The 25,940-nt window shown below is 41.5% G+C and overlaps 1 protein-coding gene across 7 annotated transcripts in view; it reads left to right on the top strand.

The window, feature by feature from the left end:
* The window catches only part of BDP1 (BDP1 general transcription factor IIIB subunit), a 79,249-nt gene that overhangs the window by 46,014 nt on the left and 7,295 nt on the right, over positions 1 to 25,940 (top strand). For 5 of the 7 annotated variants that reach the window (XM_090038136.1, XM_090038138.1, XM_090038134.1 and 2 more), the window contains exons 24-40: positions 159 to 381; positions 1,885 to 2,090; positions 4,434 to 4,668; positions 5,624 to 5,826; positions 6,502 to 6,892; positions 8,392 to 8,520; positions 8,809 to 8,845; positions 9,792 to 9,875; positions 13,435 to 13,666; positions 14,472 to 14,629; positions 14,954 to 15,098; positions 15,930 to 16,116; positions 19,800 to 19,860; positions 20,587 to 20,788; positions 21,220 to 21,424; positions 23,504 to 23,546; positions 25,456 to 25,756. In XM_090038136.1, the coding sequence (XP_089894262.1) occupies positions 159 to 381; positions 1,885 to 2,090; positions 4,434 to 4,668; positions 5,624 to 5,826; positions 6,502 to 6,892; positions 8,392 to 8,520; positions 8,809 to 8,845; positions 9,792 to 9,875; positions 13,435 to 13,666; positions 14,472 to 14,629; positions 14,954 to 15,098; positions 15,930 to 16,116; positions 19,800 to 19,860; positions 20,587 to 20,788; positions 21,220 to 21,424; positions 23,504 to 23,546; positions 25,456 to 25,756 (3,042 nt within the window). The remainder of the gene's footprint in view (positions 1 to 158; positions 382 to 1,884; positions 2,091 to 4,433; positions 4,669 to 5,623; positions 5,827 to 6,501; positions 6,893 to 8,391; positions 8,521 to 8,808; positions 8,846 to 9,791; positions 9,876 to 13,434; positions 13,667 to 14,471; positions 14,630 to 14,953; positions 15,099 to 15,929; positions 16,117 to 19,799; positions 19,861 to 20,586; positions 20,789 to 21,219; positions 21,425 to 23,503; positions 23,547 to 25,455; positions 25,757 to 25,940) is intronic. The other 2 variants (XM_090038135.1, XM_090038137.1) reach the window with 2 other exon arrangements.

Genomic DNA, 25,940 nt, shown 5'->3' with positions numbered 1-25,940 from the left:
CCACTTTCTTACCATGACTTGTAATTCACAGCATGAAATGATTTGTAACCTTCCTGTATAAATAGTGATTTTGAAAAACTTAATAGCAATGACTGCAGTAACATTTTTTTCACCAAATATAGCCATGTGACATTATTTTTTTTGTTTTGGATACTTAGCATTAAAAAATCCAGTTCTCTAGAAAATAAACCAGGTGCCATCAGACCAGCACAGCTTATGAGGCATCGGTTCCGGAGGACTAGACCAAGCATAAGAAGGCTGTCTAGCGAGACAGGAGAACTATCACCAGAAAAAAATACTGCTGCAGTTGAGAGAGAAGCAGGACAAATGGAAGCAAGTCTTCTGGAACATGAGGATTGTAGTGTTAGTTTTTCTACCAAAGTGAGAATTTTATTTACATTTCTATTTTTATGCTTGTTAATAGATCTTTGCAAATACAGCTTTAATGAAGATGCTTAGTAGTTGGTTAAGTGGTCATATGGGCTAGGGACAAACATTACACATAAGCCGGTTTAAATGATCAGAAGCCAGTTTAAATGTGTAACAGAATAGATGTTCAGTGCACTTAAACAGATGTTCAGTGTACACTTTGAAAATGACTGAAACAAGTTTGAGATAAATCTGGTTGAATGTAGTATCAGACTGAACTGATTTGCATCAAACCAGTTTATGCAATGTCTGTCCCAAACCCTTTCCTGGCTTTACAACCCTGGGCGGGGCTTTGCTGTCTGCTCCAGCCCAGCAGGTCTCCCACCCTTCTGCTGCCTGGCTGGAGCTCTGGGAGACACTGCAAGTACAGTGTGTCTGTCTGGCTTCCTCCTGCTTCAGCCTCTCCCCACCACTCCCTGCTCAAGCAGGAATTCTCTCTCCCCTTTGCCTTACACAGACACCTCAGCATTAGCTAGCATACTAGCTAGCATACCACATGCTAGCTACGTTCTGTGCTGTGAGACAAGACAAAGGCAGACAGCACGGTGACCTAGGGCTCTTTGGAGCTAATCAACAGGTAGCTGGTAATGTGTCTCTGTTCCTTCCTTGGAAAAAGTTGTTTAAGAAGAGCTTGAACTAATGACAGATTCTTTTGTTTTGCTGATGGGATGATAAATATTGTGTAAACCCCTACTGGCTCCCTTGCTGACCAGCAAGTGGGGGCGGGAACCCCTCCCTAATCAGAGCATCCTGCCAGGACCTGTCCATGCCCCACTCAACTCAGCACTGTGGAAGGGAAGGGAGGGCTACTCTAGCACCCTCTCACCTCCCCTGGCATCTGGCCTGTACCATTGCAGGCATGTGCCTGCATTTCTTCAGTCCAAAGGGGATGCCTGTGAGGTTACAAACTGATTCTGCCTAGGCAGGTTGGACTAACCTGCAAAGATTGAATCAATTCAGGCTCAGACTTTTTGAGTGTCTGTCCCTAGCCATGAAAAATGAATTAAAACGTTTTTATATCTTTGTGATGTGACTTCAGTATTAGGCTCTTAAGTACCATATTAGTTAGCACTGTAGGAATACCTGGATTTTTGTTAGGAACAATTCTATGATCTGCTTGTTTATTCAGTTATATAAAAATTCAGTGTTGTGAGCTGTTACTTTTGTGACCTTGGCACTTAACATAAATGTATACATAAGCCTACTTCAGGCCAGCCATTGCCATGTTTTTCCAGTGACCTATTGAAGCTAGTCACAAAAGGATGTATTGAATTCTTTCCTTTTCCTACTGGAAAAGGTGCTATTTCTTAACAATGAGCAGCTGTGACAGGTCCCATATACGACTTGAATCCTTTGAAAGTAGTTTTGATTTTGATTGACCTCTGAATCATAAATTCTGCTGATTTGTCTGTCTTTAGTACATATTTATGCTAATATTGCTTTTCTAAAATAAAGGCTGAAGTGGAGACGCTGACTGTACTGGAGGATTTGTCCAGAAAAGATGATCCGGATTTCAGTGGTGTCACGTCTTCTCCGAAAAAAATCATTCGATCAGAAGAAGTTTCTTCCCCTGAGAAATCACTGAAATGCAATAGTCAGAGAAATGAAGCGGGCTGTGTGTCAACAGAAGTTGTGGGAAGCCTTCCAGATAATTCTGAAGGGTAATGGTAACTCTTACATTTTAAAAGGGCTTCTGAAACTCTCTAAATAGTAATCCAATTATTTTTCTATAGTTTCTGCCTTTTACAAGACTGATATCAGTTGCCAGCAGTAAAATATAATTTTGTGGCAAGGATCACTAGGTGGCACCACTAATATAGACATAAATACCTTTTTCTTTACATTAAAGTGTATTTTTGATCTTGGAGCAAGATACCCTTGCTTTTTGCTGCCCCTTGGGAGGGACTCGACTAACAGCAAGGAAATCTGCTGTGTACCGAATCTCACTAGCTATGACATGCTTGAAGTAGTATTTTTAGGTCTCTGTATGGTGGGTACAAATCTCAACTTCCAAAGTGGAAAAAGTCACTATCAAAATGTACCTAATTTACTCACCTTCATGGTAAGTCAGACCTGCAGGTCAGCATTTTTTTTGCTAATTTGGCAAGGAACATTTATATATGTGTAATGTGGCAGACAAAGTAGAGGGTGCTTGGGAGGGTTGTCTATGTGGGGAGTGCCCTGTGCATCCACCTCTTCCTGTGGGTGGTATGTGATTATAACTTTGGATAGAGGGGGCTTGTTTTGGATATGGTGATCTTTTCCCACATGCTTCTGAGTCCTGATGGTACTTGGAACATCTTTGGTGCTGTATGCTGTGGCCATGCCCCATGCTAGTCAAGACAGGCAGCAGCTTTTATTTACTGAGTGCTGGACTAATTTTTCCCATTGCAGTCTTGGGCTTTTCAAGTCCCCACCATGAGATTTGTGGAGCAGAGATGAGGATTTTGCCCCAAGGATACAAAGAGGTTTTTTCTAGAAGTCACTTAAAATGTATTATAACAATTTCTGATTATGCTGACTCTAAAAGTTATCAGAGAAATGAGTTTTTAAACCATTTCTTTAAAAAAATTGTGGAAGTTCTAACTTAAGATCATTTCACATGCTAAGGAGTATTAACATAATCTGGATCCAGACAGTTATACCAGGAACAAGGTATTAATAGTGAATACATACCCCTGAGAGATTAGACTAAGATGCAGTTTCAATAAAACAAGATATCCTGGTTCCAAGCTTCTAGGGGAAGATGGGACAAAGGAGCTGAAATAAATCCTTTAAAAAATACTTGAGCCCCATTTTCCATTCTCTCTTGTTTCTGTTTTGTTTTGTTTTGTTTTGTTTTGTTGCTATTCAATTCCACATCCTTTTGAAAAAGCTTGGAATGGTGCCAGAAATCTCCCTATCCACAAAATCTTTTATTTTTTTATTTGTTTTGGTATGTAGCCAGTATGGATGATGGCAGCTTAATGGTATTTATATTTGTAGATATTGATTTACTCTTTACAAGGAAGGGGTAAGTACTGTTATCCTCTTAGAGCAGAAAGAACAACTGAGATTCACAGAACTAGTGTTTTGCCCAAGAGCAGACTGCAGGTAGAGCTGGGAATTAAACACAAGTCTGTTTTCCAGTCCATGTTGCCTTTTCTTAAACTTTAAGTTTACAGGAATGTAATCCAGGGATATTTTTATTCCTGCTGATACTGGTCAGCCTGATAAAAGTAAAAGTCTCTTGAAAGCACTATAGTGCTTGAGAGAGCCATGTTAAATGATCAGTTGTGTAGCCTATAATGCTAGGCTCCCTGTTTTTGTTTTTATTTTTGTTTTTGTTCACTATGACCAAATCTTGATCTAGTTAATCAAAATTCACATGTGTCATACTTTAAATATAGGTACTTTAATTGTCATTAACCTGTTCATTTTCCCAAGATGAGACCTTTCTCAAGTAAGATTTATTTCCATATTCATCTGGCTGCCTCTTATGTTCCTTCTAGTTGCTGTCATGTTTTAGGCTTTCAAACCATTGGATCTATTTTATAGGAGAGATCCAGGCTCTTGGTAACTAATACCCAAAAACCAAACTGCCCCTTCTTTCTGTCCCAAGGGAAGTAGATGATAATAATAGGACAAACAGCTTGTCATCTATTTTCTACCCCCTCCCCCACCAAAAGAAAATGAAGGATTAATAAATTTAAGTTTATTTTAATGTTGAGTACTCCGTGATTCCCACAGTGGTTGGCTCTTACCTCCCTCAGCCCCAAAATACTTCCCATACCCTGAAAGGATGGTAAAATCCCCATCCAGCCATAAACAAGCTGAAAACATGTAGTCTTCTCTTCTCTCCTTTTCATTCATAATGAGTGGATTAAAAATTAAAGTATGGATGAACCTTTTATGTAAGGCTTTCTTACTTTCTGGTTCACTTTGGGTAGAGTTTACATGTATTTATATCAATAAGGATTTTAGAATTGACTGAAGCGCAAGATGTGTTCTCAATGTTTTCTTAGGTCGAGTGATAAATTTACTTCTGAAGAAAAAAGCAAGCCAAGTAAGAGAGAACCTTCACAGTTTTGGAAAGGCCAGCTACAGAGACCTAAGCCAAATCTAGTGAAAGCAACTAGAAGGAGAGAAGTGCCTGATGAGGGAGAAAGCACAACTGAGGATAAGTGTGATGCCGGAAATGCAGATGAGGATCTCGTTCTGTGTGGGAGTAGTAAATCAGAAAAATTAAATGTTTTAGTGGTAAGTACTGAACATTTGGAATTGGAGCAGTTTATCTCCCCTTAACTTACCTGTTTTTGCAGAAATCCAGTCTGTGGATAGGAAAAGTTAAATCATCTCTCTGAATCTTTGCCAGTGTCAAACATGTGCAAAGCTTACATTTTTCTGAGCTGTTTAAAAATAACTTATTTCCTTGTTTATCATTTTACTACATGTATTACTTAATGTCTTTTATTTGCACACATATACCCAGCTTTACCAGCCTGTATGAATAATGTTTTGCAGACACTGAAGAGCACCTATAAAGGCAGCCATTCCTGCTGACTATTTCTTTAAATATGTATACTGTAAATACAGACAGCTTTTGAAAGAAAACCAAAAAAACCCTGGGCATGCCCCCCTCTCCCCACCCCTCCAAGTGACTGGGGGCTGTTGTGTTCTGGGAAATGTTCTGATATAGTATTTACCAAACATGGAACTGGCTTTAAATAGTTTCTTCAGTTTGTTCCAGGGCAGATGAAAAATGCATCTTTTCACACCTTTGGTCCTACCCATCCCCCTTAATTAAAGTGTAGTTTTTGCTTTTCCAGAAAATAGAAGTGGCCTCCTCTTCCCAGCTGGCTGTTTGTTGCCACTCATGATAATTGTACTGGCCAATCATGAGCCAGCACAGATTTGGCCATTGGTTGTCCAGAGCTAAGGCATTGAGCATTATGCCACTGTACAGAAAAAAAACTGATTAGCACCCTTTGACTTTCTGTGGCATGTCTACTTCAGAGGCTTGACTGCAACCTCAATTAACAGGGGATTTTCTAAAAAGAAGCAGATGTCAGTATTGTACGTGCTCCTAAACTTTAGAAACTGCTTTTTTCCCTCTCAAGCCTCCATTTCCTTACCCCTGACAATCTGTCAAGTACCGTATAAATATTATCAAATATAAATCTTAATAAAATGTACTGTCTTACTGTCTACTTAGCATGGCTCTGCTAATTTAGCGGAAGCAACGTCACCTTCAGAGGCTTCAAGAAAAAGTATTTCTGAGGAATTGCCCCATAAAAGAAGCAGGCAATTCAGAAAATTCCAGTCTCTGGAGAGATCGTCAGAGAGCGAAAGTCAAATAGAACAAGATGATTCTCAGCCCTCTGTTGCTGAAGAGAAGACTTCAGACAAGCTGACAAGGTGAAGTAACTAAATGTTTTTTAATATGGGCTGCAGGTTTAGTAAGTTTAATGAGACCTGTTGTGGTCCCAGAATTTGAGTTTTGTGTTCTTCCTGTTTCTCCTTCAGTAGATTGTGCACATATGCATGCGAGTTCCCTGAGTAGTTTGTCATAGTTGCCATTTTCACCTTGGGAAATGTAAATTATATTTCATATCAATTAGCAGAGACATAAAACAAATTATCTACTATCCACACTGACATCTTAGGAGAAACACTTAAGTGAGGTCAGTATCAGAAGAATCTCTGCTAAGTTGAAGTGAATATGTACACTTTTGATCCCTCGAAATAAAATCACTCTTTCCTTACCAGTTCCTTCTAAATTTTACTCCACAGCAGAGTTTATTCTAAAACTTCTGCTAGAAGTTAAGAAAATAAATTGACTGTCTATGATGCAAATTAGTACTTTGCTCACTTGCAAATGAGTGCGTATTTCTGACTAAAGGAACGACCTTTTTGCCAGCATTTGTCGGTATTTAATTACATATGCCTTGCCCTTTTATCATGATGGTAATCATTACCAGTGAACTTGCTGTGATCTGTAACAATAATTTCTCTTCATGTTTAGGCTGCTGCTGTACTAAAAGTCGTTGTTGTTGTTTTTGTTTATTATTAATTAATTTTAATATGTATTAGAAGGCGGTGGAGAAGATCATCCAAACAAATAGCCCTGCCGAAACGAATCTCTGAGCTAAGAGCAGCGACTTCATTTTCATTTGAATTTGAGGTGGATCATTCTGAAAAGGGGAAATGGTGTCGGAAGTTCAAACCAAATGTCACCAGAGGCAGAGGCTCAAAACTTGCTCGCAGCAAGAAATCTGGGAAAGACCATAGGAGTTCCAAGGTAACCTTGGTGACTCTCAGGGCTTCACAGGAAGAGGATGAAGATGAGGCAGATGACTTTGAACCGGATGATGAAGATGAGTGTTTTGCTCCAGAAGAAGTAAATAAAGCTCCAGTGTTTGTTCCTGTAGGTCTTCGATCTCCAAAACCTGTTCCTGTCCAGATTGAGGAAACCATGGAAGAGGTAGGACATCAATGTTCTGTAGAGGTGACATGTTAATTTGTTGGGGTGTAGTCTTTCTTCCTACTGCCATCTTTTGCACTTGTTTTCACTTAGTGCAATGAGCTTAATTGACAGAGAGGTAGTAGCAGAAGGCACCCTCTTGGTTTGGGACACGATGCATGGGTAATCCCTCCCCAAGGAACATACTGCATCAGGTCCAATCCTGCAGTGAGTCTGTAGCTTTAAGAGCACCACATTTTATTCATTGGCTCTGTTTGGTCACAGATCTGAACTTGTGCAGCCCATTGCAGGCTTGAGGCCTAAGGTAGAACAAGTGCAAACCAATCACTATTATGTATAAGTGTCAGGGATTCAAACCTGTCTCCTTTTTCTCCCTTTGATTATAACAGTCTTGTTTCTTGATATTTATTGTTCTTTTATAAATGTAATGTGTATATATTACAGAAAGACTGTTCCAAGGTGTTAAAGTTGCTAAATGGTGCACTAATGGGCTCAAATTAGAACAGCTGAAATGTTAGGTTTGCATGTAGAACCTTAACTTGGGTCTTGTGTATGATCAGCATGCTGTTTTTAATTACTAGAATATAGTGTCTGGACTTTTAAATCAAATAATTCTATCATGTGGTGTCGGACCAATACCTTCATAGAGTATCAGCACAATTGGAAACTTGGGATCCAAAATATACATCTCTGCTACTTAAACTAACAGTAAATCCAATAAGTAACCCAACAGTAACCCAGTAAAATCTGTTGTGGGTTTGGGAAGCGAGTGGTTTGGTGTGGTTAGATCTTTCTGTCCCCATTCTTGAGTCCATACTTTCTGTCCTGTTTCTCTCCCGCCCCTTTCTTCCAGCTTCTCACCCCAGTCTGTCTTCTCTCTCATACTCTAAGCCTTATTTGTCTTGGTAAATCAGTCCTCATCTCCCTTCTTTCCAGTCAAGCTTTCTTCCCTAAAGTCTGTCTTTTTTCCCTTTTGCATTCAAATTAAGCTGTTTCCTCTGCTCCCTTGGTGCCAGCACCTAGGAGTGTTTAGAACACAGGAGAGATTGTCTGTATTCCTTGAGGATGGTTTATGTGCTCTTTGGTCAGCATATGTGCACTGTGAGGGGTTGGAGGATAAAGAATCCTCAGATAATTTTATCTGCTAAATTGTGTATGTGCAGGCAGACTTAGAAATTTGGGCATTTTTTTCCATAGAATAGCACGAAGCACTTCCTTGACTTTTATATGCTTGAAGTTTAGGGAAGAAACAACAGGAAATATAAGTTCATAATTTGAAGCGGTTCAGAAACCTGAACAGTTGCATTTCCAGTATTTTTCTGTAACACATAGTACTCTTTCCTTTTTCCAGTTGTGTAGTTTAATAGTGCATAACATTGATTGTAGGCAGGACAAGTCCTTCACACTGAAAAAGCACTAAGTACATGTGAATATGTAAAATTAGTGGTATTTCCCCCCCCCCTTTTGGGCTAATAAACAAATAACTTTTATTTTTGCAGCTTGAAATTTCTGTGAACGTTCCAGATGTGCCATGTGTCACAACTGCTGAATCTGTCTCTCCTGATTTAAATGTACCTGTCCAAGCTGGGATACAAAGTAGTGAAAATTCAAATGTCTTACAAATTGTGGTAAGTATTCTTTTTTTGATAATTGTGTACATTTTTATATCTTTGAGCATGGAGAACAGTAATGTTATATTATAATGGGTGAGTACAGCATAAGCATTAACTATGCAGGTCAGGTAGCTTAGTCAACTCTCTCAAAACTAATATGTAAAGCCTTTAATCTGAAATCAAGTTGAGTTGCTCAAACAAATCTTTAAAATGACAAAGTAGGCTTTGGGCATTGTTCAGATTGCAGATTCACTTGATTCATTTGTGGTTTGGTCTTAATTGATATTTTTTCCCCTTTTCAAGGGAGTGACTACATATGAAAATCCAGAGACAGAGACAGGTAAATATTGAAGAAACTTGTTCATGAGTAATGCCTGCTTTGACGTCCATAATGTAGTGTTTTCCCTGAAGGAATTCTGAGTTTAGAAGCAGTTTGCACATCCTGTGGACCAACAAAACCTGAGCTAGTGAGGTGTGGTAGGCTCTGTGTTTTAGAGGGGCTGTGACACTTAACCTTCTTCAGTATGGTCCATCAGAGAGACCATGAGTTACAAGGCTATTGTGGTTGTCCTGTAGATGCCCTTCAGCATCTACCTGTGTTGTGGGTAACTATGCTGGAGGGAGAGTAGCTTTTACAGAAGCCTACAACATTCACATGCCCCAAATGTTCGTGGCTAGGAAGTGCTGGGAGTTCTTTCGTTCTGTTCTCTTGCCTAGTAGAGTGTGCATGCTTCCCTATGACCAGTTGATCCTTTGGTCTTTAGACTTGCCTTGCCTATTTTAAAAATGTCATGAAATTAACTGTAAGTGTTTTTGCTTTAAGAGGTCAATGACTAATGATCCTTTGGTTGATTGAGTAAACCCTATTTAAACTCTGTGGGCTTATTTCAGTGAGAGAAGGATGGCTTTGTGCCAGCTGGAAGTGCCATGTTAACAAATCAAAATTGGTAAAGGCTAAGGGGCTGGAGGTCTGGGTTCTAAACCTTTTACTGCAGATTGCCTGTGTGACTTTCAGCAAATTGTTTCTTCTATTCATCTCTCTTGTCTTTTAAATGGGAACGAACAATACTTTCTAAATGTTCTTAGAGCACTTTGTTTAATGAATGAAGATTGCAGTGTGCATTAAGTGTTCCTAGTAGAAATCTAGAGCCCCGAAAAGGAGAAAAAAAAAATATTTAGATTTATTAGTGAGTGTAACACTTCCCTGATCCAAAAAAAAAAAAAAAGAGTTTAACATCTAGGCGTGTAACTGCTTATGACTTAAGTTTTTGTGAACAACTTCACAGGGGCTAATGATGGAAGTACAGAAGCTGCCATGACTTTACTTGCAATGGGAGATCCAATGTTCCAGTTAAAAATAAGTGCTCAAGGTAGGCTCCAGTTTATGGGTTGAAGCCTCCTTTTGGCTTCATGGATTCACTGATGGGTTAAGAGTTAGATGGAGGTAGGGCAGAAGTATTTTTGGACCTTCCTTCTGTATCCTATTGCAGAGCAGTAGATCAGAATAGTCTTACTTTGTACTTAGTGGTGCTGGGAAGCAGGATGTATTGGAACCAGGATAGCCTAAATAGTGTTAGTTACATTATGCTACCCAGAGGTTCATGTGGCTCTCTGAAAGGAGTACTGATGTGCCCTGTGATATAAGAGTATCTACCCTAGCTGTCACACAGGCAGGGTTGCACTTGAGTAAACAGTGGACAGTCAGCATCTCTTCCTTGCTCACTTCTTCTTTTGCCTCCTGAGAGAAGAATTTTGCTGGACTATGTGTGGGTATGAGCTATAGTCTGCTCCAACTTTGGACCCTGCACCACCAAGATGCATAAAACAAGTTATTAAAAATGTATGGATCAGTTTTCTTGATCTGGTTTTTTTTTTTTTTTTTAAATTTTTTTTTTTGCAGTATTCCTGCAGCTTGTTTACATGTTTATTTCATGTCCTAAATTAGCTGAGGCTGACAATGCTTCAGAATCACAATGTGTTCCTCTCTGTTGAAGGAGCAGAGCTGACCAAAAGAAAAGCAAAACCAGTGTCGGTAATTGATTGATAGTCCCATGGCCACTCACATTTAGAACTGATGTAACCATGTGTAACTGGAGCAAAGACCAAGATGGGGAGAATAAGCAACTTACTTTTCAATTTTTTGGCCATTAGTTCTTTATGTATCGGCTGTTGAACTTTTTGGAAAAGAGGTGCTGAATGTTCAGTAATGTTAGCTGATCTTTCAATGGATAAAATGTTTGTTTTCTGTGATAGGGTTTTATATAGCTTATTTTAGGGCCTTTTAAAATTTTTGTATTATATATTTTTTTAAAAGGCAGTAATGCAAAGATAGTGTATTAATCTGTACATCCATTCACTCTTCAAGGGAGGTGAAACTTTTAATGGAAGCTTCATTTACAATAAGTATCAAATTAATACATTTTCTTTTTTGCCTGCAGAGCAACATGATCATGCAGAACAATGTATTTTGCTGAATAGGACACGAGTGTTGAGTTAGTCTCTACCCTAGAGAGCTTGCACCTAGAAAGAGAACAAGATACATTAGATCAGTGGGGCCGACCCTTTTGGCAGTTATGCCACTCCAGTGCCCATCCCTGATCTTCTGTCTTGCTGCCTGTCCCTTCCCTGATCTGCCATGTGCCACATGCAGAGGCTGCCTGTGGCACAGCATTAGGAGGCCCAGAAAAAACATTACCCTCAGGCATACACATGTTCAGTTGGAGGGTTTGCACAAGGGGAGGGGAAGCTGCTGCTCTGAACTATGCAGCTGTTGTGCTGTAACTGCAGCCTCTGGTAGACCTTACACTTAAGGGCTAGGGACAGACATTCAAAAAACCTGAGCCTGAACTGATTCAGTCTTTGCAGGTTAGTCTAACTTGCAGAGATCAAATCACTTTGCAAATGGATAGACATTCACTTTTCGTTCTGGAATTGCAGGCATGTGCCTGCAGTGGGTCAGACCAGAAGCCTGGGGCACTAGAGTGTGCCCCCACTTCCCTTCTGCAGGGAAGCTGAGCTGAGGGGGTGGGGAGTGTGGCCAGGCCCCGGCAGGTTTGTGTGACTGAGGAAGGGTTTAAACCCCCACCATGGCCTCCAGGGTTTGGAGGGTAGGGGAAGAGGGAGCATGTCCAAATGGGGGCATGGACAGGTGGCCAGACCCCTGAGGAGGAGGAGAGGGAGAGCCCAGCCAGACACAACAGCTCCCTGACAGCCAGGAACAATCCTGGCACACAGCTCTGTTGCTGGACCCTGGAGGGAGATTCTTTCCCCTCTTCCTCCCCTCTCTTCCCCCACTGCTATGGGGTGGGGGTGGGGGCTCTGTGTGATGCTGGGGGGGACTCTTCCCACCCCTTCGGTGCCTCCGAGCCAGCCCAGGTAGCTTGGTGCCTGACCAGCCACTGCCTGTGCACGCTGGGCCAGGCTGCTGCTACTGCAGGGCTCAGATTCCCTGTCAGTGAGCTGTAGCTGCTGGAAAGGGCCCTGCCCATGCAGCCCAGCCTGGCCTGGTCCTGCCATGCAGTTGCCTCAGCTGGGGCTCAGGCTAGAGAGCAGAGGTGTGGGGCCAGCCCTGCTCTCTAGTGCCAAGAGCACAGCCCCACCCAGGGATGCAGAGCATGCTGGGATGCTGGGGGACTGGTTTAACTTAAACCAGAAAGGGATCTGGAACAGAAGTTCCATTAACCGTTTGACCCAAATCACTTAGGTCTGATACTGCATTCAACCAGGTTTATCTTAAACCAGTTTTGGCCATTTTGAAACTGGTTGATGTACACTGAACTTATGTTCTGTTACAGGTTTAAACCACTTTCTGATCATTTAAATGAGTTTGTGTAACTTTGGTCCCTAGCCAACAAGTGATTAGTTTATTAATCACATCTTATAGTAATCTGGCCATGTGTCCAAGAAACTTATGGCATCACTAATAGGGATATCAGTCACAAAAATATTACAGAAAAATGTGTAAAATGTTTATGGCTGGTTTCTACTGCCCTGTAAATTGAAGTTGTGGCAGGGTAAGGACCACACCAGAGTCTCCAACCAGTCCCAGTGTTCTCTCTGCCTGATGATTGTTGGCTGGATCTAGGACCATACTGGGGTTCTAATCAGCTCCAGAGTGGTTCCCAAAACTGACAATCAGCTGGCTCCGGGACTTGAACGTGCCTTGGTGTAGTTCCTGCTGGCTGATGATCAGACAATCATTGGCTACATTGGGCCCATATTAGGCCTCCAACTGGCCATAGTGCAGTCTGCAAGCATGGCTGACAATCAGCTTATTGTCAGGCACCTTTCAACTTGCTGGTGCAGGGGAAGCCCGGGATCATGATTCCAGGCTCCCCCCTGCACTGGCAAGAAGGGCATGGCTGGGATCTGATCCCCAATCCCAAAATCGCACATCCTGACGTGCATGTGTGATGAATGCAAAAGAACATCTTTCAGCAGCCCACTATATGTGCAAGAAATAAAGATGTGGTAGACCTGCTTCTACTTGAAACTTGCTTCATGTGGAGTTAAAGTTGGAGTGATTTTTGCCCCCCCCCCCCATATCCCTAGACATTTTCTGAGTGTTTGGGGGGTTTTTTAACTGCTTTTTTTGTCTTGGGTGGGTTTCATGGATACTAGTATCTCAGGCAAATGGAGAAAAGCTCAGCTTATATAGTCAGTAAGTGCTCATCTTTTCTAACTTTAATGAGAAGAATTGTTTACCACTCTATGCTGCCGAATCATTTTTATTAACCCAGAATTAGGCTGTTAACATCTCTGCTCATTTGGGGAAGTTATTTTGCACCCTAGCTAACCAATGCAATATGTGAGATACTGAATCCTTGTGGAATGTGGGTTATAATGAACAATAACTGAAGACGATCTGCCTGTGAATGAGTTTGTGTGCAGCCTGCTTTTTAACTAGGTCTGCCTTTATTTTTAAACAAGGACGGACACAAGTATTGCCTGAGCAAGATGAGCTGGATGTGGCTGATAGCTTTCTAAATCAACCTTATGCAGAGCACAGCGCAGTTCATAGCGAGCATTCACTTTCTTCACCTGCTGCTAATAACAAACTGGTTCCACTGGAGGATGGAAATAAAATCATTCTAGAGGACCAAAGCACTGGAACAGGAATAGTTGGAGAAGAATATGCCAATGACAATGCTGGACATAGCAGGTTGATTTAATTACTACTTCAGTCCTTTTCTAGAGTAATTTGTACTGTGATGTTGCTCCCCTTGGGTGCTCTTAGGTTGGCATATAATACTTGTTTTAGCTGTAGTAGTTCATAGGTTGTACAGTTTACTCCACATGTATGTCTCCATCTCCCTCCCCCCACTTTCTAACTTTTTAAATATGAATTTTGTGGGTTAAGGTTGGGAAAGTTGTGTGGGATTAGGAAACCACTACAGAAAACTCACTTCAAATTAGGGCTGTGCCTGGAAAAAAAAATATTCTAAAACTTTCCGAACATGCCCGGCCATTTTTTTTTTTTTACCTGGGTTGCCAGTTTCTAAAGACACTGAACCACAGCTAGACGCCTAGTTCCTGGAACTAGGATGAAGAAAGCAAAAAAACAAAACACAACCTGTCAGTACTGTAACTTCACTGAGTTATTTTAACTGTCAAGTACAACTCAAAAAATACATTCCCGGACTATGAAGATCAGCTTGGCTACTCTTACTAATTTCTAAAAAAACTATACTACATTACATTTTTCAAGATTTCAGTGACCAGGGATGCATGCTGGCTGTTGTAAACATGCCCCTTTTGGTCCTCAAATCAACCAATCATTTTGCTTTTGTTCCTGCTGGCTTCCTTGTCTCCTGTTAACTCCACCACCTATTCTTGATCTCCTGACTCACAGCTTCCCCTAACCAAGGACCTCATTGTGGGTATTAATTACCTTTGAATGCAGAATATTAACATTCAATAATGAAGGGTTAAAGTCTAATTATAACATTTTTCTTGCTTTCTTTTAGTGATCATTCTGTCCCTAAAGCTTGTAACACAAGATTGACAAGATGCCTTTTGCCAAGGCCTACACCAAATGTTGGAATATTGGAAAGAAATGGGGATGCTTATCAGAAATCTCACAGTCCAGAAATAGTTGTGGAGCAGTTGGTGCAAGTTGAAAGTGGTAAGGTTCTTTTTATTACCAATTCTGAAAACTAAAACTAAAAAATAGGTAAATGGATTCAGGGGCTCCTTTTTCTGAAAATCTTAAGCTTAGAAATAAAATAGAAAGCTTAGCTCCCTATTTGTGTCTATAAAGAAGCATTAAATTTTCAAAGGCTTGATATCCAGCTAATGAATTATATACATCTATACTATAGTGTTGTATCTAAACCTAGCTATATATATAAAACTGGAAGTTTTGGTTAGGGTTCTCACTGTATAGGTTTTAATTTTCCTGGAAAGCAGTTATGGCATAGCAGTGGCTCATAATTTTTTTTAACTTTAGAGGATGAAACTCTAAGTGACAGTGCAGAAGAGGAGGTGGTGGAACTAGATCAGAAGATCCGATTAAGTGAGAATAGTCCTTCCAGTCCAGATGATACTGCAGCCAGAAGCACAGACCTTGTCAAACAAGGAGACAAAGATGAGAGGTACGAAGACACGCTTTATGTATACGCCAAGTATCTGTCTTAAATTCTCTGGACTAAATTTTCAAAAGCATGTATTTGAAATCCATGTATAATCTAGGGAGATGAATGTAAGTTGTAAATCTTAGTTTTAGGAAATTAGCTTCCCTAGCTATTGCATGTTTTGGGGGCAGCAACCTAAATCTGTGGCAGATTTAAAAAAATAAAAAAGCCTCATATATATGTTATATAGACTACATGTGGGTGTTACCGTTTAAATTTTGCCTTGATATGATAAATGATTAATTTTGTTAAAGCTTTGAAGTGTGGAAGAAATCAAACTTTGCATTGTGGTTGAATCAGAACTGACAGAACCAGCTTTTCTTTATTTAGGGTTATACTGTGATCACAGGGAGAATTCCAGACAGCAAGGGGAATCACTCACTTGTCTGTTTCAAAGCAATCCTCCTTCTCTCTAAGTTTTCAAGCATATTTATACTTAAGACAGATGAAGAGAAAAAAAATACAACCCTGGAGAAACCAAAACAAGTTTACTTAATTGGACATCTGTGCACAGGGTAATAAGGCATGCAGGATTCCTTATCTCAGAACATGTAACTGAACTAAGCAGTATCAGCTTTTCTGGTCTTTGTCTGTTTTCCTAGTCAAGTAAGCCAGAAGCCTGACTAAATTTACTACCACAGAAGTTTGTTTTTATGCTTGTAAGATTTTTGCATTACATAAACACGTCTGTGCAGAATGGTTAAAGCTTAGATGATGTCTGATTTTAACTTTTTTTTTTAATCCTTTGATACATGGCCAACTGATTTCGGATTAACTGTGTAAATCTTTCAGAACAGAAAAAGAGATGAGAGAAACTTGGGAAGCTCTGGGAGAGGTAAAAGCTCTCATCACATCTCCAGAGACAGTGTCTTGTCAACCTGGGCTAGGGAATGATCCTGGTCAAAGTTTTACACTTGGGTTTCCTGAAGGAACTTCCCGTGATGCTGAGAACAACTTATATGCAGTTGAATTACTTCAGGTAACCAAAAAAACACTTTTATATTATGGTCTAGAAATGCCTGACTTCAAAGACTAAAATGGGAAATGTCTTGAAAATGATAAAGGCTTTGACAGTTCTGTTCATACAGATGAAGTAGAATGGAAGGTGATGGAAAATACATCTGACTATGGATGAATGGGGCATATAAGCAGTGGAAACAGGGAGAAATTACTTAAGAGGAGTATGCCTCCTCAGCTTGCAGTTGTAGGGAGGCGGTTAGAAAGGCCAAAGCTACCATGGAGTTGAGGATGGCATCCCAAGTTAAGGATAACAAAATATTTTTTAGATATATAGGGAGTAAAAGGAAGGCCCAGGGCAGTATAGGACAACTACTGAACGGGCAAAAGCAACTGATGACAGACAGGGGGGACAAGGCTGAACTCCTCAATGAGTTCTTTGCCTCGGTGTTCCTAAACAAGGGGCAAGGCAAGTCTCACAATGGGATCGTAGAGAGACAACAGTAGGGTTTCAGACCACCAAGTGTTGACGCTGAGATGTTGCAGAGTCGCTTGGAAGGACTGGATGCGTTTAAGTTGGCAGGCCCAGATGAGCTCCATCCGAGGGTACTGAAGGCACTGGCTGATGTCATTGCACAGCCACTGGCAAGAATATTTGAGCACTCGTAGCACACAGGCCAGGTCCTGGATGACTGGAAAAGGACCAGTGTGGTCCCTATTTTCAAGAAGGGGAGGAAGGAGGATCCAAGCAACTACAGGCCAGTCAGTCTCACCTCCATACTTCTTAAAGTCTTTGAAAAGATTATTAAGGCACATATATGTGAGAGCCCAGGAAGAAAAATTATGCTGAGGGGAAACCAGCACGGGTTCGTAGCAGGTAGATCATGCCTGACTAATCTAGTCTCTTTTAATGATCAGGTTACAGAACACCTGGACATAGGAGTAGGGGTAGATATCATTTACTTAGACTTCAGGAAGGCCTTCAATATGGTATCCCACCCCATACTGGTGAACAAATTAAGAGGCTGTGACTTGGATGATTACACAGTCTGGTGGGTGGCAAATTGGCTAGAGGGTCGTACCCAGAGAGTGGTAGTGAACGGGTTGGTATCGACTTGGAAGGATGTGGGCAGTGGGGTCCCGCAGGGCTCAGTGCTTGGACTGATACTTTTCAATGTCTTCATCAGTGACTTGGACGAGGGAGTGAAGTGTACTCTGTCCAAGTTTGTGGATGATACAAAACTATGGGGAGAAGCTGACACACCGGAGGGCAGGGAACAACTACAGGCAGACTGGACAGGTTGGACAAATGGGCAGAAAACAATAGAATGCGATTTAACAAGGAGAAATGCAAAATGCTGCACCTAGGGAGGAAAAATGTCCAGCACACCTACTGCCTAGGAAATGACCTGCTTGGCAACACGGAAGTGGAAAGGGATCTTGGAGTCCTAGTGGCCTCCAAGATGAACACGAGTCGTCAGTGTGACGAAGTCATCAGCAAAGTTAACTGCACTTTATCATGCATCAGCAGATGCATGACAAACAGAACCAAGGAGGTGATGCTTCCCCTCTATTGGGCGCTGGTCAGACTGCAGTTGGAGTACTGCATCCAGTTTTGGGCACCACACTTGAAGAGGGATGTAGATAACCTGGAGAGGGTCCAGAGAAGGGCCACTCATGTGGTTAAGGGCTTGCCGGCCAAGCCCTATGAGGAGAGACTAGGGCGCCTGGACCTCCTCAGCCTCCGTAAGAGAAGGTTGAGAGGCAACCTTGTGGCTGCCTATAAATTCATCATGGGGGGGGGCAGAAGGGAATTGGTGAGGCTCTACTTACCAAGGCACCCCTGGGGGTTACAAGAAATAATGGTCATAAGCTAGCAGAGAGCAGATTTAGACTGGACATTAAGAGGAACTTCTTCACAGTTAGTATGGCCAAGGTCTGCAATGGGCTCCCAAGGGAGGTGGTGCTCTCCCCTACCCTGGGGGTCTTCAAGAGGAGGTTGGATGGGCTTCTGGCTGGGGTCATCTGAACCCAGCACGCTTTCCTGTCTATGCAAGGGATCGGACTAGATGATCTATTGAGGTCCCTTCCAACCCTAACATCTATGAATGGTCTTTCCTGGCTTCAAACCCTATGATTTGTAGACTATTTGGCTGATTTCTGTATTTCAGGCCCAAAATATCTCTAATGTGCACATACACAAAGTTAGTTATGCAGACTCCCTTCATCTCCCTGTTCCCGCCCCCCCCCCCCCACACACACCTTGAAGTTTACTTTCTCAAGCTTTGTGCGTGTTTGGTGTGGGTTTTTTTTAAATGAACAGGATGCAGGGGTAAAATCAAACAAGAGGAATTATATGGTGTATATTTAATTTGTGGAACTCATTGCCAGAGGAGGTTGCAGGTGCAACTGGTATAGACAAATTCATTAAAAAGTGGTTAGACCGGGGTGGGCAAAATGTGGCCTGGGGGCCAGATGTGGTCCACCAGACCATTCTATCCGGCCTGTGGGGCCCCTAAAAAATTTAGAAAATTAATATTGATCTGCCCTGGGCTGCCTGTCATGCAGCCCTCAGTGGCTTACCAAAACTTAGTAAGCAGCCCTCTGCCCAAAATAATTGCCCGCCCTGGGTTAGACACACTCATGGAGGACACATCCATTGAGAGCTGCTAAATAGAAGAGTCAGGGATGTATAGCCTAATGTACTGTAATCTGTAATGGTTGACGAGATGGATTACAGCAGATGTACACTGCACTTATTCTCCCACCCCCAATAGGCAGCTAGGTCCTATACGATATGCAGAGCATGGACAGCCTGACTCCCTGCCCCACTCTTGGGCCATGCACTGTGGGCAGGCAGCGCAGCTTCTGCCTGTTGTATGTGCTATGTAGCCTGGATCCTTGCTCCCCCTCCTGGCAGGAAGTACAAACAGGAGAAGGGGAGTAGGAGTTTGAAGGCCCTGGCCTCTGCAGCAGCAGGAGTGATGCAGGAAGTGACAGCTAGCAGGAACTTGCAGGCCATGTGTTACTCACAGGCTGGATGTAGCCTGAGGCTGCAAGTTGGACAGCCCTGTGCTAGTAATTGACTAACAAAGAATGTAGTAAGGATAACTAGCTTCTTTTGCCCAGTTGGTTGAGAGCTCAGCTGACAATACCAAGTGAAACAAAGTACAAGGTTGAATTGGCCTTCCTAATACTGAGGGGAGGAAATATAAGAAATGGCTGTAAAATACTATTGGTTTTTAACACTACTATCTGCCATGAAATAGGAGGGGGAAGATGAGTGACTAAGCTGAATGTTTTTCTTCAGACACCATAACGATTCCATAATTGGCAAAGCAACTAATGATTTTTCTTTGCACTGCTGAGCAATCCATCATGTGAGTCAGCTTTGGCAAGATTTTGCTGTGGGAAATGTACACTTTTAAATAAATTATAATTATAAAATGAAGAAGATGCTTTCCATATGAATTATATGTAGAGCAATGCCTTATTTACTGTTCTCCAATTGTTGGTAGTCCCTGTATTAGTATCCTTTCACATGAGTACCTGGAGGTAAACATTAAAAAAGCCACACCATAACCAAATTCAGCGCTTGCTTAGTGTTCAACAAGACCCGTGCATCTTCATGAGATACTAGACTTTTTCTGTTTCCAGTATTGTTTGCCAGGTTTACTAATATTTCTGCTTGATATGCTTTTGTAGACTGAGGCAAGTGCTCACAAACTTCATCATCAGTCCTTAACCAGCCCAAAGGAGACTTCAGGTACAGTGCATTAATAGTCTAAAATAGCAAAACAATGTGGTACCCCAGGTATCTTGTTAAGAGTGTTAGGTCACTGCTTCCCAGAAGCACTTTTTTTAGTGCATGTTCATTTGCATGTGTGTGTATTTAGTCTGTGGGTTTGTGGATATAAAATATACTTGTGCAAAGGTGGATCAAAAAAGTTGAGAGCTTTCTTCGACCATATTGATGTGTTTCAATTGTATATGCTAGTAAAGCAACTTATGCTGGTGATTTAGAATGACAGGAAGTTGTTGATGGGAACTATTTTTAAATATTAAGTTGTGGGTTATTGAAGAAAACTAAGCTTTAAAACCTTTTGTTGCTGTGACAGAAACAACCTTACATGTACTGTAGGGGAGTGTTTAAAGAAAATGGTGAATCTTCATACATTGCATGTTTTCAGGGTGCTGATGTCTTCATAATGTTAAGTGAAGTCATTGATTGGGGCTCCTTGTAGAGATTATATACAACTCCTTAATTGGCTCCAAAAGGGGCAGTTTGGGGTAGTTCTGGATCTTTCCTTTTGTCTTAAAAGGGACCAAGCAGTCTTATCTTTACAAGACTCATAACATTTTCTGCCTGAGGAACAAGAAACTGGACATTTACTATGGTTATGGTACAGAGCACAGCTAGAATGATTTCTGTAGCTATTGAAGTGCTAAAATGTATTTCTTCTCTTTTTTCTTTTTTTTCTGTAAATTCTAGCAGTAAGTGGTTGCAACAATGAATATCAACCAGAACTGGAAGAACAAACGTTTATTTTAACTCTGGTGGAAATCCCAACTGACTCTAAAGAATACAGTGGTGGGTCTGTTTCACTTGGACATACCTCAGAACCATTGCTGCCAGCCCCAATAATACTCAGTCCAGTCAATACAGATGGGGCAAAAACGATGGGAAAGCAGAGGTAAATTACCAATATGTTTTCAGTTACATCTGCATTTATTTCTTAGCAGTTGGGCTAATTATTAGGGTGCTTTAGGATACGTATGTTGGAACTTGCTAAGAATATAGCTGTCCAGCACAATGCAGCAATATGTATGCTTACCCGAAAAGGAGAAATACAGGAGAAATGGACAAAATATACAGTCAAAGTAGAAAATTTAAATAATACAGAGAAGAAAACAGCCCATATTTGTAAGGGTAGGGAAAATTCCTAATTCATGGCTTAAAACTTACAAGTCTTACCACTTAGATGAAAATCTCAAGGGTTCAAAAAGATTGAAGTTAAGAGTATAAGGAAATATTCATGTTTACTTGTAATTTTTTCATGTATGCAACTCATTTTGATTTTAATAAGAGTAACTTCACAATAATGTTTTTGTGTTATAAATAAAGAATTGGATCCCTGACACCCATAGTTGGTGAAGTTGTTGCTCCATCCTTAGACAACTGTACAGAAATTGAAGGACCACAAAGAACATTAACAGAGCCATTTCTTAATTTGGAGTCAACGCCTCGGAAAAGGTGTGCTACTGATACTGAAGATAACAGTGTTCCTCCTGCCAAGAGGAGTCCATCAACTTCAACAGAAGATAAGCTGGTAAGCATCTATGGCATTGGTTCCCAGCCTCGGGGTGCAACTCAAATTAGGGTCATGAGGGGTTCTCAATAGGGTTGTGAAGGGCCTGCACACTCCTGTGTATGGCCTGGGAATAGCAGGTGGGTGGGTGGGGTGAGGCCACTGCACACAAAGAGGGCAATGGAAGCTTCTCTGCCCCCAGGCTGCCACCACACTCTGCTCTCAGCAGCTCCCGCAACACCCAGTTGGGAGGTCCTGTTGGTGGCCAATTTAGGGTCTCAGCCAAAAATGGTTGGGAAGCACAGATCTATGGTATAAGGTCAGAGAATATACTTTTGTGCATTGTATAATAGGTATGTGCTTGTAATACTTAATTGATTTCAAAATACCTAGCATAACTAAATTGCTTGCCTAATTTGAAAATTAAGACAATCAAGGTTTTTTGTTGGTTTGGTTTTTGCCTTTTGGAAAGGTAGTAAAAAGCTGCTTTTTTTTTTTCAAGCCAGAGGAAAAATAAATACATAAACTATTTCTTTTGTATTCACTTTGATATACAAAGACAATTTTACCACTGGACCCTTTAACTGGCATGCCAGCAATGTTGCAGTATGTTCAGTGCTTCCATCCTCCTTTTGGAAGTGGGCTTTGAGGAGGCAGGGAAAATGTAGGCTAGACCAGTGTTTTGAGTGCTTGGTTTCAGAAAGTGATGTCATGATCCTGAGAGAGGAAGCTTAACTGGCCAGAAGACAAGGTTCACATCCTATACTTTCATGATATGGCTGAGTTTATGGAGCAGTGTTTTGAGTTGAGTTGTTGTTGTCATCTTGGTATTATAAGGGCAGCTTTGGTAATTTGGAGAATATTTTTGCTCGCATACACTTTTCTATGTTCTCTGCCTTTCATTCCTGCTTGTCTAACATGGCCATAGAGATTCCTGCACCTTGAGAAGCCTCCTATCTACTCCTAGGGGTCAGTTAAATATAAGGGTGCACAAATAAAGATTTTTTTGGGCCAGTACTGATGGCTGATTATTAATGAGCCATATCAGCTGGTACCAATCCAGTTGTTGATATGCAGCCTGGCAGCTTGGAGAGCAGCGTCCGGCTGGTAAGTCTGTGGGGAGAGTGGGGGGAGGAAAGTGGCATGGGGGCGCAGATCAGGGTCCCCACAGTGAGGGAGGAGTTGGGGCTGGGGCAGGCACTGGCTAGCTGGGGTGGGATGGAGCTGTGAGCAGCTTGTCTGGGGGGCGCAGGGAGGGAGTGGGAGGCAGCTCCCACTGCTGTGCACACCGCTGGGGTAGGCATAGGGAGGCGTGTGCCCCCTGGATCTGCAAGGGCAGGCTGCCAATATGGGCTGGGGCCAGGAGCCTGTGCCTGGCTCTTCCTGGCAGGGGTAGGGCTGAGCTGGCACTGCTTGGGGTGGGCAGTGGTGGTGCTGGGAGTGGGGGGCTACAGGGTAGCCCCAGTCCCAGTGCCACTTCTGCCTGCCCTTGCTCAGCTCCACCCCTGCCAGGAAGAGCTCGGTACAGCTGCTGGCTCTAGCCTGCCCTTGCCTCATGCACAGGTTTGGGGGATGCACACCCCCTATGCCTGCTCCGGGGGGGGGTGTGCAGCAGTAGGAGCCATCCCCCCCATCCCTCCCTGCATCCCCTGGACAAGCTGCTTGTGACTCCATCCCACACCCAGTCTCAGCTGTGCAGCCCCTGCCCCAACTCCTGCCCCACTCCCTCCCTCACCATGGGGAGGCCTCAATCTGCACCCCCCACAGCCCTTCCTTCCCCTCTGCCCCTTCACCCCAACAGATTTACCAGTTGGGTGCTACTCTCCAAACTGCTGGGCTGACTGTGTGATTGGTATGGCTGCACACATACACACGACATTTATTAGTGGCATATCAGCCACATCAGCCAAAAAAAGCAGATTGCCGATTTAATATAGACCAATGTATCGGTGCACCTCTAGTTAAGTACCCAAAGTTTAGGACTTTTTCTTGTAAGACCTACTGCTGACTTGAGAAGTGTGTAGTATTAGTGTTTCTTTTGGGTTTTTTGCCTCTTACGATGAAAGGAAAAATTAACTTTTTGGATTTTGTTTAATTCAGGAATCTTCAGTTAAATTGATACACACTCCAACAGAAGTTGCTGGTAAGTTAATCTTGGTTTTAAGAAGAAACTCTTGAATGTTAAATAGCAAAATAGCAACTAGTATTGCTAATAGCATTGTGTTCAGAAAGTGGGGGAGGCTGCTTTTCTGCTGTAGTGTTAGTATTACGAGTATGACCTAAAAACCTATCCTGGCAAAAATCTAACCTGTTTGTGATGATGGTACACAGGGCCACAGCAAACAGCCAGGCAGAGTTGGTTAGGTGCTCCATGTGTATGCTTTTACATCAAAAAGTGCTATTTCTCTGATCAGCTGCACAGGACTATGAGCTTCAGTAGATTGGAGAAGCTGTGTCCTTTGTCAGAAAAAGCTACAATAAATAACTGCACAAACGAACAAATGGCTCATTTTTGGTTTTGCAACCTGCAGCAAACGTATGCAAGTTGCAAACCACACAAACATGGACGATCTGGGTTCTACTGCATTTAATATCTTCTGTTTACTTAAACTGCCACTTACTTTGGGTTAGGTATATGGCAAACTTTTGTATATTAATGCAGTTAATTCCAACAGTACTGCTAGTTTAATACTACTTATTAAAATTTTTTCATTAATTTTAATAGTTGCCTCTAAGTGAAATGAGTTCGCTGAAAAGAGCTCCAGAGTAGAAAACGCTCTGAATTGGTTGACCTTGTTTGGGATTTTTATTGTGACCAAACCTTATTTTAGTCTTTTTCAACAGAATATACCTTGTTCACTTGAATCTCAGTGTCTCTAGACATTGGAAATGGGAGACTAAGATTTCTTTTTATTAGAGAGTTCAGATATCTGAACTCGGGTACTATACTATAAAATCATCTCGATATCTGCCTTAAAAAACCCTAATTTTCTTAATTGAGGGAAGAAGAAAAAAGTTACTAATAGACCCAGTTGTTTTCAGTGTGGTAAATATACCAGTATTTACACTTGTTTAGCAGAAAGCTGTTAACCCAAACTATTCATTAGATATTATGCTGTTTTTATTCAAAAAACATTTTGAGGATGCAGAAAAATTGCTAGGGATCTTCATAGCTACAGGGGAGCTTTCCTTACCTTTTAATTGCATAGAGAATCTGGATTGCGGATACAGAGTCTGATATAAAGCCCATTGACCAATGCGGCTTAAACTTTGGATCGGATATTTATGCTCAAAATGAAACTCCTCTTAACTTGTAATGTGTTCAGTTCTGGTCACCTCATAATAAGAAAGACAGACATTCACATGCCAAGAGAAGTACTGAAACAGGAAGGACTGAGATATATGAGGAATGACTGAAAAAGGCAAATAAATACATTCAGTTAAAATTTTTAATGAAAGAAGGAATTATCCAAAAATGTGAAGGGTATAAACATGATGAAGTATTTGGCATAGCACATCGGTTGTAGAAACAGAATTCAAGAATGTTTTTGAGAATTAGATCTGAGTGTCCTTCATTTGTGTAGACCCTTGACAATTTCAGTAATTAGTTCTTAGGCTGTGGAATAGTCCCATAACTGCAAGATGAGTGGATTGAGCACCATAAAGTATTACAAGGAGCACTCCTACACGTTTGATGGGACATCTGAATTTTTCAGTCTGCATGTGCAATCTTTAAACTTTTAAGTGGGGTCAAGCTGTGGATCTGAAAACTGTAACAGTCGTTGTGTGGGGGGTTTTTTCCTTGGTTGTTTTTGTTTTTTAAAGAAAAGTAGATGGCTTACTCCTTCCCTTTCTCCTGCCTCCCAGGGGGTGGGGGCGGGAAATGTAGTGTTGCTTATAGTGACTTCAAATACTATATTTTCTAATAACAGTAGTAGTGTTTTGCACTATCGTGGCAGAATATTATTTTTTTTATGGCAAAATTGAATTCAGGTCACTAAAAAATGAGTTCAAGTTCCCCGTTTATGCTTAATCACTTTTCACTTTTACAGGAAAACTTTTGGAAAACCTGAGGTCTTTGAAGAAGAAAAACGTATCTACCTCAACATCTTTGTCTACGTCTGCAGATTTGCAACTAGAACAAGGAGGCCAACATAAATCTTTGCAGAATGTAGAAACTTTACCACTTGAAGATAAATCAGCATGCAAATATTTAAATGAAGGGGGATCTGGAATATGCCCTGAGATAAAAATAGGAGCCAGTGAGCAAGGACTATCTGTAGAGGTTCATGAACCTGAACAGTCAGAACATGCTGGAACTCTAGCAGCCCCATCAAAAACCCCATTAGTCAGGTATGTCTTGAAATACTGGTTTTTAACTTTTTTATGTACTAAGGCCTATTCTCTGTAAAGGGAATGCCTGAGGTCATCCTTGCACTGGGCATTAGGAGAAGGGAAGTCATAGAATCATAGAAAGTTAGGGTTGGAAGGGACCACAGGAAGTCATTTAGTCCGACCCCTGCTCAAAGCAGGACCA

The sequence above is a fragment of the Crocodylus siamensis genome, chromosome 3 (genome assembly GCF_052110815.1).
Source record: "Crocodylus siamensis isolate JL-2025a chromosome 3, ASM5211081v1, whole genome shotgun sequence".
In the NCBI taxonomy this organism is placed as follows: Eukaryota; Metazoa; Chordata; order Crocodylia; family Crocodylidae; genus Crocodylus; species Crocodylus siamensis.
The sequence above is the reverse complement of the archived record's forward strand: the minus strand, read 5'-3'. Positions and strand labels throughout refer to the sequence as shown.